Below are 12,408 nucleotides of genomic sequence, written 5' to 3'. Positions count from 1 at the left end.
ACCAGGCAGTTTGATCCTGGAACCCACGTGATGAAAGGAGAGAACGGACTGCTGCATGTCCTCTCACCTACACACGCACCCTGTGGGGGTAGACACACACACACACACACACACACACACACACACACACACACACACACACACTACTTGTATATGGTATTCGAATGTGCTACAAGACCGCTGATATTAGTCCTAGTACTGCTCGTGGATCCCTTAGGATTTTCAAAATGAAAGACCGTGTCTGCTAGAAGGGATAGGTTGGCTGACAGCTTTCCAAAATCAAGAGAAACAGCGAGAGGAACTCCATAAAAGTGGCTTCCTCAAAAATTCCCACAGAATTTCCAGGCAGGATCCCGCCTCTCCAGCTTACTGCTCCCTTCCCCCACCCCCTGGAACGCAATCTGCAGGCTTGTCCTCGTTGCCATGGTGACGGGAGCTCTGGACGCACTCATTCCAGCCGCCAGGAAATAGTAGTGTGTGGTTAGGGGTGGGTGGACCCCTGCTCATTCAGCGAGGGGATCCCGGGCCAAATCCTGGTACCGAGTTAGGAACCATGCCTGTGGTGCTCCCCTCCACCGACCGCGGCCAGGACTCGCGCGTCGGGGCTCCAGAATGGCGCCAGGCGGCCCAGGCCACGTCTCGCAAGGCGCACCTTCTGACCGATCGCTGCGGGCAGGAGGCGGTGACCATGTGGCAGCCCAAAGACAGTGTACTGGACCCGAACGTGGCTCACCACCTGGGCCGAGCCGCCTACATGGAGCCCTGGCGCTTTCGCGTGGAGATGCTGAAAGGCGGCGGCACGCTGGAGAAGCCACCGCCCGGAGAAGGCGTCACTCTATGGAAAGGGAAGATGAAGCCCCCGGCCTGGTACGCGCGCCTGCCGCTGCCTATGCACCGCGACGCGCGTGCCCAGCAGACCGCCGAGGTGGTGCACGCGCACGCGCGCGGAGCGCGCCTCACCGCCGCCCGCCTTGGCCGCGCGCAGCACCAGATCAATGGGCAGCTGCGGCTGCTGCTGCGCCAGCGCGAAGCCAGTGACCGCAGGCTCAGCGAGGTGCGCAAGGGCCTGCTCATCAACCAGCAGAGCGTCAAGTTGCGGGGCTACCGACCCAAGTCCGAGAAGGTGCGAGCCTCCCCGCCACCACACCAGAGGCACAGGCTGACGCTTCCTTCCTCAGACAGATAAAAAACCTCCCATGCTCCATCTCCAGTGAGGATACCCTCAGGATCGGGTGGCTATGCCTCCGAGTTCCAAAGCCTGAGAGTTACCCCCAAAAACGTTACTGAAACTAGAGTCTCAATCTGTGCCCCCAAGAAATCAAGTTTGGCCTCCCGTTCTCTATAATTCAGTTAGAACAGTCAAATTAATAGTAAAAAGCAGAAAGGGTATTTAATCAATGAGGCGGCATCGAGAAGAGGGACGAAGAAATCCATCCAGTGTCCCTCTTCTGTCCATCTTCGTGGTCCTCCGTGAGATTAAAGATGCTCACATCTAAGCAGTCCGAGTCAAGGCGTAGTCCTGCCCATCGCTGACTTTTTGTCTCAGCTCTGTCTCTCCAGCAAGGTGGTCTGACGCAGCAGTCAGTACTGTGTGAAAACCCTTTCTGGGATGAAAGTTCCTCCTCCAGCTGGCAGCAGGCCTTTCCTTCTCCCAGCATGAGATGCCTGGGGTGAATTCCAGTTTCCTTGTGTTCACTGGTAATCAGATTGAAGGACGTAAGTGTCTCTTTAGAATATCTCCGTTCCTGTCAGACTGCTTACAAAAGGACAAAATCCCCAACCCCTTTCGACAATAGACAAACTGTCCCAAATCCTCCCTGAGTCACACTGCATGGAAATCTTCCCAACGAGCAAAATTCACAGCCCCAAGTCTGAACATTAACTCACCTCTACCCCTGCTCTAACAGTTTCCCGGACCCACAGGGTCCCCTTTGGCCACAAGGCCTTGATGCCCCAACTTCCAGGGAGAAATACCTTCAGACGCAGCTAAGAAGGGCACTTGATGATGCCATGGGTCTCAAACCAGATGAACCACACCCTACACAAAACAAAAAATAAAACCCAGCCCTGAGCTAGGTAGATAGCTCATCGAGTAAGACCCCTTGCTATGTGAACTTGAGGATTAGAGTTTGAATCCTCAGCATCCACAGAAAAGCCAGGCATGAATGAGAGTGCCTGTACCCCTGGCATCGAGGGGTGGAGACAGGTGGTACCCCAGGAGCCTAGCCCAAACTGTGAACTTTAAAAAGCCAGCAAACAGCTCCCTCAGCAAGTCATAGACACTCGATTTAAAAAAAAAAAAAAAAAAGTACCCCCAAATCTCTGCACAAGAGGGCCTCCTGCAGAGATCAATTCTCAGTGATAGCCTCAGCCCCACCCCCTACTCCCAACTCCAGAGTGGAACTCCTCCAGGTCCAAGTTCCAAGCTCCACAGTTCATAAGGATGTGACATCCTCTCCACCATGAAAGATAAAATCCCTCTCCAGCCTTCTTCTGAGAGTAATTCTCCCCTTGTCTTCTAGATTCCAGACAAGGCTGACAGCATGCTTGTCTGGGAGAAAGAGGAGCTGAAGTCCATGAAGAGAAAAATGGAGAAAGACATGGAAAAATCGGAGACCTTGCTCAAGGTCAGGGGGTACCTGGAGAGGGATGCCTGGATGTCTAATGCACAAACTGCTCTGACCTAAGGGGAGGTGAATACGGTCAAAGTACATTGTGTACAGTTATGACAATGTCACAGCGCAGCCCACAGTGTAAAATTAGCATATGCTAATAAAAAACTGTTTTGGTTTTTCAAGACAGGGTTTCTCTGTGTAGCGCTGGCTGTCCTGGAACTCACTCTGTAGATCAGGCTGGCCTTGAACTCAGAGATCTCTCGAATATTATTAAGGACCAGCCTTAATAATCTTCTTCCCAGGGGCCCAGAAGAGAAACTACAAATGGCGAGAATTGTTTTCAAGAGAAGAATCTAACTACATCAAGCTCTTAGTCCGTCTACTTTATTCCTCTGGGATAAAATCCTATCTACACAGCTACAGTTCTGTTCTGGTGCCTAGCTCCTTTCTTGCCTGATTTCTCTCTATATTTATCTACTGTCCCCTCTAGGTTCTATCTTAATTCTCTCATCTTAATTCTGCCTCATCTAGGTCCTTCTCATTTAGTTCTTGCCCATCTAGTACTTCCCCATCTGACTCTTCCTCATCTTACATCTCATCCTCCTAGTTCTCCATCTAGTTCTCCAGTCAAAATCCTCAAAAATCCTGTCAATCTTCCTCAAGTCTCTGAGGTTTACGGTGATATACCCATACAACAGCAGTGCTCTCACTAAAGCAAGGTCACCAGGCTTGAATTCTTTACAGGGCCATAAAGGCAGGCAAGAGTTTTCCTCAGGCAGTGACTGTGAGACTTTCTTTTACAACCCAAAAGGGGAGTGGTAAAGGAGGAGATCAACTGAGAGCTAAAATCGGTTAAGAGATCAGAGAAAGGGAATTTATGTGCTCAATCTACATTCCTAGAGCTGGTTAGATGTTAGGAGTCTATAATGTTAGTAAGGCTGTATAAGAAAGGAGGGTCTCAGCTAAAATTGCACAAGAAATAAAGCCATCCGCCTGACGTAGGAGACGCAGGGGTTGTTCCCATAAGGGTGTTACCTTAGTTCAGGAGATCATTTGGCCTTAGATGCTTGATAGATATTTTAGATAAATACACTGTTAGGGGTTCTTGGAAGCACATAGCATACAAGAAAATCATTGTAGGAACCAGCTAATATATATATATATATATTTTAAAAAAAAAAAACCTAAAGTATCACCAAGACTTCTTAAGTCATGGCCTGACCTCTGGAAAAGTCCTTGACCTTTCCAAGTAGTAGTTTTTGTGATAGTAGCTGGATTCCATTACATTTTCCTGTGGCTTGCTGCAGAGATCCACCTGCCTCTGTCTCCAGAGTGCTGGGATTAAAGGCATGCACCACCACTGACTGGCAATAAAAAACATTTTTTAAAAACCACAGCAGACAAAAAAATAGCCCTCTTCTCTTGATACCCAGCTGCTAGTCAGTCCTGTCTACAGATTGGGAATGGTACCTGACCAATTTGCCCCGTTAGCTGAGCGCCACACCCACACTGAGCACACTCTCTGGCACACAGTAGGGACTTGACAAATATTTGGATTCCTGTAGGGAAGACTTTTTTTTAAGTACTAGGATTGAACACACGGAGTTATACCACAGGATCATTTTTTGATTGTTTTAAATGATGTGTATATTGGAAAGGGAGGCTGTACATTTCATTCAGGTGCCCCTAGGAAACCAGTGGTATCAATTCTTCATGGAGCTGGAACGATACAGTTGTGAGCTGCCCAGTGTGGATTCTCTCCTTCTACCATATGAGTCCTAGGTTTCAAACTCAGGTCATCAGGATTAGCTGCAGGCAACTGTATCTGCTAAGCCATCTCAAGTAGTTTTTTTTTTCTCAGTATCAGATGACAAGTGCCTTCAGCCTTGTGTTCTGTATACCCCATCATAACTACTCAAGGAGGCCAGAGCCCCGTAAAGTCACCAGAACCAGTGTGCCCAGGAAAAGGCCTATAACTGTGTCCTGATTAAAATAAATAAATAGGGGGCTGTAGACATGGCTCAGAGGTTAAGAGCACTGGCTGCTCCTCCAGAGGTCCTGAGTTCAATTCCCAGCAACCACAGGGTGGCTCACAACATCTTATAATGGGATCTGATTCCCTATTCTTGCATTCAGGTGTACAGGCAGATCGAGCACTCATATCCATAAATAAATAAGTCCTTTTTTTAAGGTTTAAATAAATAAAAATCAAAGCAGGCCACTAGTCTACAGGCTGTAGTTTGCTAACCACCACCACCACCACCCCCCAAAAAAATAATAAAGCCAAACTATCAGCTTGGTTCAGGAGATGAAGAGAAGAGAGGCACCAGGAAAATGCACGGGTTACTGAAAGGCTCTGCAGCATCTAGGTGAGAGGTGTGTCTACAAGGATATATACATATGCAAAAAGACTTCTGTTTTGATGACGTTGGGCTTCACAAGAACAGTGAGCTGGGCGAGCTTAGAGGCCCAAGTGCTTTGTGATGGGCTCGGCCCCTCCCCCGACCTCCAAGCTTAATTTTTGCCTTCTTTCTCTCAGGCTCTGGCCTCCTGCCGGGACACGCTGGACTTCTACTGTCAGGAAAGGCTTCAAGCTGTGGAACTCATGAACCAGCCGCTGGACAAGGTTCTGGAGCAGGCTGGCCGCCACTCGTGGGTGGACATCACTCGACCCCCAACTCCACGAACTCAAGGCCAGAAAACGCCTCCTCCTGACCCGGTGGGCACATACACCCCAGGTAGGCACCACAGAAGGGTGTCTGCTAAACCTACAGCTCCCTTAACTAGCTGTTCCTTAAGTACACAGCCTTGCTTGGCCTCTTTCCCTGGACACTTCCGACAACACCCATGCATTCACAGAGTCTACTTCAAAAGAAGTCAACCCTAACGCACGATTTAAATTATCCTCACTTACTAGCCCTTATCTGGGCTTTCCAGTCCTTCATCCATGGCCCTTCACCCCTGGCCCACCACCATCATAGAGAGGGTAGCAGGGGAGAAGGGGAGGAAACCCAGAGATGCCTGCGGCGCCATGTACATCCTGTGCTTTCACAGCCTGCGCTAAGGCCTTGTTTGAAGCCAAGCGCTTGTTGATGGAGTCCAAGGACACCTTAGCGGAGATGGCAAAGAACGAGGTGGACATTCAGAATCAACAACAGAACATCAGCGACCGCGTATGCGCTTCACTGGCACAGAAGATGCGCGAGACCCTGGAGTTGAAGGTGCCCACGCGGCCTGGGGAGGCTCCAGAGGGTGGCTGCTGCTGGAGTGGGTGGGGAAGGAGGGGACAGATACCCAGTAAGAGACCCCTGTGCGCCCCCATCTGCAGGAAAGAATGACTATGACTTTAGGGCTAATGAGGGGAACTATCCACCGGTGCATGAAATTCAATCAAGAGATGTATGTCACGAGGGGCCTTATCAAGGTAAGGTTTGAGGGAGAATAATCTATGAGAAGGGGGCGGGAGAGGGCAGGTATCGGGTAGACTCGGCCTCACTGCTCCCCACAACGAACTTTGCCAGGGTCCTCTGTTGAAAAGAAACCTGGAGGCTCGAGAGAAACTGAACAGACCCTTGGTTCGCATGTATCAGAGACACGTGGGCACTCAGCTCCCGGAGGCTACGCGCCTTGCCCAGGTATGGCCCCTCCATGTGCCCCTCCAAGCGCCCCTCCATGGCCTGGTAAGCTGCCTCCCCCAAGCTTCCTGACCAAGGAAGAACTGCTCGCTGCAGGTCCGCCTCTGACAGCTAGCTTTTCAAGCCGGCCAGGTTGCCCTGCCACACCATTCATGGTGTGGCCCTCCCACAGCCCAGCTCTTAGCATACACAGCTCAGATGTGTTCCACCATTCCTGGAGCGCCCTGCTACAAGAGCTTCTCCTCCCTCAGCCATCTCGGCCATTTGTGTTTGTGCTTTGAATTTTTTGGTTTTGTTTTTTTTTTTTAATGTTTTTCACGCAAACCTGGGCCAGCTTTTTTCCTGGGACCCCTGTAACTCATCTATGCTTTTCCGAAAGTGGGGCCCTTCCAGGTGGACGCCTGGCCCAAGTGTTAACACCTGCCTCCTGCATAGAATTCTGACCCACTTCACATCTACTCTATGCTCTTGACTGCCCGATATAGCACCAGCTGAAGGCTCTGGGTTTGGCTCGACAGTCTTCCAGCACTGCCCCCTCCCTTCCCAGTACAGCTCCTCCCTCCCCAACACCAACCAACTTTTCCCCAGCAAGGATCTAACGACATCTCAGTATGACCCCGCTCCGCCCTAACACATCCCCTCCCTTACCAATACGGCCCCTCCTCCTCCCCACCTCAGAACAGCTCCACCGCTCCCAGCACGGCCTCGATCCTCCCCAGAAAGACGTTGCTAGCTCCATAGCTTCCTAAAAGCCCCAACCCTGCCCAGAACGCCCACGCCCCTGCCCCAGCGCGGCCACGTCCCTTCTCCACAAGGCCTGAGCCCCCACAGCACAGGCCTGCTGTCCTGTCCCTTTTAAAGCACCGTCCCTCCCCTGCGAAGCCCCCAGCTCCTTTGCCGGGACCCGCCCCTCCCAGCGCAGCCTGGCCACCTCCTCGCCGAGGCCCCGCCCTTCCCCAGCACGATCGCTGCCCCTCCCTCTCCAGGGTACTGACAAGCTGACGCGCCACAACTTGCACATGGAAAAGAATTTAGCGGAGCTCCGTACAACACACGACAACCTCGCCTGGAGCCTCAACTGCAAAAAGATAGGACGTGATGTTGACTACGATGTGGTGCGCCTGCGCCTGCGCCAGCGCCACCCACATGTGTGCTATGAGCAGGCACAGCGCCTGGTCAACGACTGGGACCCTCGCACACCACCGCGCAGCCAAACCAGTACCGCCCCCAAGTGACCTTGGGCTCAGGCGACTGGAGAGATGTTCCCAAATGGATGGCCCTCCCTCCCTCTGACTCATCTTCCCTCCAAACGCCCTCTAGCAGAACTATAATTAAATATATTGTCACTTATTAGGCACCTACTGTATGTCAGTCGTGCCATAAAAACCTATGTACTTGTTGTCAAATTGTTAGGGTTCAAACCCCAGGTCCCTGGTTTCAAGCTGTTTGGCTTTGGGCCACACACACTGCCTTTCTTTGACCTCAGTCTCTCCAGCCTGTGAAATGAATATTACAGCACCTATTTTGAATGGTTGTGGGAAGAACAGAAGAATATATCGGTAGAAGGTCAGTAGCATAGCTGCTGCCTATCATAACGTGAGCAGTAACATAAGCTGTTATTATTAATAACAGCTCCACCTTATAGTTGAGGAAACGGAGGTGTAGAGAAGTTAAGCCCATTGCCCAAGGTCACACAGGATCTTCATCCATCGCTATAGAGTGCCCTCTTAGCAGAATGCCTCTGATCTCTGCTTCTATCCTCATCCCACAAAAAGTCCCAGGCCCTGAACCAGGCAGGTGGCAGCACTGGGCACAGCTGATACGGCGGTCACTGCCCTGGTGAAGCTCACAAACCCACTCCCTGCAGCCAGCAGTGTTCTTTTGGGAGAGGCCCTTGAGTGTTCACATCCTGTAGTAGCTCGGTTCCTCCTGTGTGCTCCGGCACCCTTGAACACCAGCAGAGAACTCTACTCTCTGTTCTTCCTGGATCCCAGGGCCTGGGATATACAGACAAGGGTGATTGTTGCAGTCACACTGGGAAATCTGAATTCATGGATTCAACCAGTGTCAACTTGAGAAGAGTCTCAGGACTCCTAGGGCTCAGACTTCTACATACTCACTGAAAGGGAATTATGAGGAGAGTTTGTTTGTTTGCTTTTTGTTTTTTCAATTATGTGTACTTGTATTGGGAGGTCTGTGTGCATGTAAGTGCAGTGGACCACAGTAGCCAGAGGAGGGCGTCAGATCCCTAGAGCTGGAGTTGTAGAGTGTTGTAAGCCACACTTTGTTGATGCTAAGAACTGAGAGCTGAATCCCCATCCTCTGTAAGTACAGTAAGCACACTCCTAACCATTGAGCCATCTTTCAAGCCCCAACTCAAGGGAACTTAGTAAAAAGACATGATGGTTGAACTTCAACAATCAGATTCCATATTTGTGCATTCCCCTCCTCATTAAGAAAAATCTTGGAGCCACCAATCAATGCTTGTGATGCTTTTGCAGTCATCTGTAGACAGTCACAGAGCAGTGGAAGTCTCCAGCCCATTCTGACTCACCACAGGCTCCCCTAGCAGGGACAAAGCAGGAGAGGCCCCACCCCCTAACTGGGAACAAGTGTCCTCCTGGCAGGCTACTTCTCATCCTCTGTCTGCACTTCTCATGCTTCCCGTTCATGGTTTCACTGTGTCAGATGCCCTCCAGAGGTAGTGCACAAACTGTCTTAAGATCCCTAAGTGCAGGGCTGGAGAGAGTTCAGCAGTTAGAGCACTGGCTGCTCTTCCAGAGGTCCTGAGTTCAATTCCCAGCAACCACATGGTGGCTCACAAACACCTGTAATAGGACCTGATGCCCTCTTCTGGCATGCAAGTATACATGCAAGTATACATGCAGAGCATTCATACATAAATAAAATAAAATAAAAAGCCCTAAGTGCAAAAAGGTCATGATGTTTCTTGGCTAAAAACCACGCCGCAAGGTGTGTTGGCACAGATCTGTCATCCGAGCATCTGGGTGGAGGCAGGAGGATCAAGAGTTCAGGTTCATCCTCAGGTACACAGTAAGCTCGAGGCCAGCCTGAGCCATAAGAGACCTCCCCCCCCAAAAAAAAAGGAGACTGGGCTAAACAAAAACAAAACATACCACTTCCTCTAAGCTCCAGAGACCATTGCAGAAGAGGTAGGAAGGACAGTAAGAGCTAGAAGAAGGTGAATGGCTAAAGAATGCCATCCTCTAGACAGGACAGATGCAATCATGAACTCATACAGGCTGAGGCAGCCTGCAGCTGGGCCTAGGAAAGACTATCATCAGTTAGGTATGGATGGAGGAGGGATTCATGGGGCTCTACTCTTTCCTGGTGGCTACTGATAGATTCATGGAGGAAAGTCAATGTCTCAAATTGAGTACCCACTGATAAACCCACCAGTTCAATGGGTCGTTCTAATCCAGTGGTCACACAGACATCCCTGGTTAAACTCAGTGGGTAACAAAACAAAAAGACATCAATCTGTGAAGGGAACTGATAGGGATGAGAGGGAGATAAAGGGGTGGGGTGGGGGAGAGAGATCAGAATGTGTCATATATATGTATGAGAGTGCCAAAAGACAAACTTAATCACAGGGGAGGCTGGGGAGATATCTCAGTCAGAAAAGTGAGGACCCGAATTCAGATCCCCAACACCCAAATCAAAGCTGGGCCTGGCAGTTCTAATCTGTAACCTCAGAGCTGAGGGGCCTGAGACAGACTCATCCCTGGGGCTTGCTGGCCAGCCTGTCTAATCAATTGGTAAGCTCCATGCTCAGCAAGAGACTCTGTCTCAAAAACTAAGGTGGAGAGTGACAGAAGAAGCCACCTGATGTTAACCTCTGGCCTCCACATACACACATGTGCACATGAGCCATATGCACACATGCACACACATACATTCATATACACTATACCACACACACACACACACACAAAAATAAATAAATAAAAAGACTGACTCGTCATATAAGCTTTATTTAGGCTCAAATTACAATGCTGTTTACTGTAAACGCATCAACAATATCTGTGTCCTAAATAAAGTACCTTTAAACAGAAGCCGAAAACAAGGTTGGGTGTGGATTATTTGATTAGAATGTGGTCAGAGGTTCACAGTAAACTCGCCTTTCATTTCCCAAAAGAGCCATGGTCCAGCATTTAGTGATTTGGTGCTCACAGGGACTTTCTAAAGCATGGCTAGAGTAACTAACTGTGTTTACAAAGATGTGAGTTGTGTGTCAAGAAAATATCCGGCGATAGAGCGGCACCAACCTGCTATTAACTGCTGGGGTTTTTCCCCAGGTGGGTTTCAAGGACCCGAAGCTGCTGGGAAACTGCAGGGTGGACCCCACTGGCTGCTGCTCCCTATAGGTAGAGCCACTTGTTTGTTTTTTAAGATACTGCACTTCTCTGCATGCAGGTCTGCTTGTTGATTCTCAGAAGCCATCCTCGGGGATGCAAATGTTCTTTTTGCAAGTGATGCCTTGCCCCGCGGGTTGTAGGCTACTGCCCTCATCCTTGCTGACACAGCCCCATTTGTCACCTCTCCTTACACAATCTTCCCACGCAGCTTTTGCGCAACCCCACCGCGGCTGGGACACGGGAGGTGTCAGCTGATTCCCAGGGGTGAGTTAAGGGGACGCAGCGAGTCACTTCCTCTGGGAGGCCATAAGGTGGCGTCGAATCTACACTTCTGAGAAGAGGGAATAAGCTGGAGGCTGTGATGAGGCTCAGATACGCCACTTAGCAAATGCAGGGCTCGGTCTGACTTGTGAATACCGGCCACAAAAACACAGGAAACAAGAGCAAGAGTTGGCCAGCAGCGTTGTGTCACTGAAAGCACTTCCACATAGCAAAGGGAGCCATCGACAGCTCAGAGATGCCTCTGGCATGAGAGAGAGTATTTATTCCATCTGATTGAGGAATAGGCTAATGTCCAGAGCAGTAGTCCTCAATCTGTGGGTCATGACCCCTTTGGGGGTCGAATGACCCTTTCACAGGGTTGCCTAAGACCATCAGAAAACACAAATATTTACATTACAGTTCGTAACAGTAGCAAAATTACAGTTATGAAGTAACAATGAAAATAATTTTATGGTTAGGGTCACCCCAGCATGAGCTGTATTAGAGGGTCTCAGCATCAGGAAGGTTGAGAGCCACTGGTGTAGAGTATACATGGAACTAAAAGATACTAACCAAAATAGGTAGTCCAACGTGAAATTGGGAAATGAGCTGAACAGACACCTCTTTTGAAATAGTCCAGGTCTACAAGTCTTCCCTTCTACACTGGACACACCTGACTCACTTGTTCAAAGGCCTTAAAAAGAAAAAAAAAAAACATTTATTTATTATGTATATGGTGTTCTGCCTGCAGGCCAGAAAAGAGTGCCAGATCTCACTACAGATGGTTGTGAGCTACCATGTGGTTACTAAGAATTGAACTCAGGACCTCTGGAAGAGCAGCCAGTGCTCTTGACCACTGAGCCATCTCTCCAGCCCATTCAAAAGCCTTTTTAATCTCACTTTGAAATAGCTGCTGGACCTAGAGAGGTGGCACAATGGTTAAAGCACAACACACACTTGTGTAACAGTTTCCTCTGGGGTTAAAAATGTTCCAGTTTGGAAGGAAACTTCTTAAAACATCGGCTGTAAAGCTAGAGTGAAACTGGTTGGTTGGTTGGTGGTTTGGTTTGGTTTGGTTTGGTTTGGTTTGGTTTGGTTTGGTTTGGTTTGGTTTGGTTTTTCAAGACAGGGTGTCTCTGTGTAGCTTTGGAGCCTGTCCTGGAACTCACTCTGTAGTTCAGGCTGGCCTTGAACTCAGAGATCCACCTGCCTCTGCCTCCTGAGTGCTGGGATTAAAGGCAGTGTGTGCCACCACCGCTGGGCGAAATGTGTTCTTTTAGGACAGAATGTTTCCAAGCAGGTGAAACAATAGATTGTACTGGGGGTGGGGTTGGGGGTGGGGGGTGGACACTGTATCTCAAGGGAAGTTCCATAAAGACAGAATTATACAACTCAAAATAGTTTCAGGAAGTCCCTGAAACTGAGCAGATTCACAAGAGTCACTATCAGTAAAGCCAAGCTGCCTAGAAGAGTCTCAGACAACCCAAGCCTCTGAAAGGGGCTCGGACCGACTGAGCT

At 49.6% G+C, this 12,408-nt stretch overlaps 1 protein-coding gene across 1 annotated transcript; it reads left to right on the top strand.

Moving 5' to 3' along the window:
• The first annotated feature begins 431 nt into the window (after positions 1 to 431).
• Positions 432 to 7,640, top strand: Tektl1 (tektin like 1). Its single transcript, XM_059251797.1, has 7 exons — positions 432 to 1,123; positions 2,523 to 2,627; positions 5,155 to 5,353; positions 5,670 to 5,836; positions 5,944 to 6,039; positions 6,137 to 6,250; positions 7,237 to 7,640. The coding sequence occupies exons 1-7, from the start codon at positions 554 to 556 to the stop codon at positions 7,483 to 7,485; spliced, it is 1,500 nt and encodes a 499-aa protein (XP_059107780.1). The 5' UTR covers positions 432 to 553; the 3' UTR covers positions 7,486 to 7,640.
• Positions 7,641 to 12,408: the final 4,768 nt, after the last annotated feature.

The sequence above is a fragment of the Peromyscus eremicus genome, unplaced genomic scaffold, assembly GCF_949786415.1.
Source record: "Peromyscus eremicus unplaced genomic scaffold, PerEre_H2_v1 PerEre#2#chr22_unloc_1, whole genome shotgun sequence".
Taxonomy (NCBI): Eukaryota; Metazoa; Chordata; class Mammalia; order Rodentia; family Cricetidae; genus Peromyscus; species Peromyscus eremicus.
The sequence above is the reverse complement of the archived record's forward strand: the minus strand, read 5'-3'. Positions and strand labels throughout refer to the sequence as shown.

Excerpts from the sequence above, each read along its gene's own strand:
- Tektl1 (XM_059251797.1), top strand. The coding sequence starts at position 554 with ATGCCTGTGGTGCTCCCCTCCACCGACCGCGGCCAGGACTCGCGCGTC. Across the intron at positions 2,628-5,154 it reads AATCGGAGACCTTGCTCAAG|GCTCTGGCCTCCTGCCGGGA; the intron begins GTCAGGGGGTAC and ends TCTTTCTCTCAG. Across the intron at positions 5,837-5,943 it reads GCGAGACCCTGGAGTTGAAG|GAAAGAATGACTATGACTTT; the intron begins GTGCCCACGCGG and ends CCCCATCTGCAG.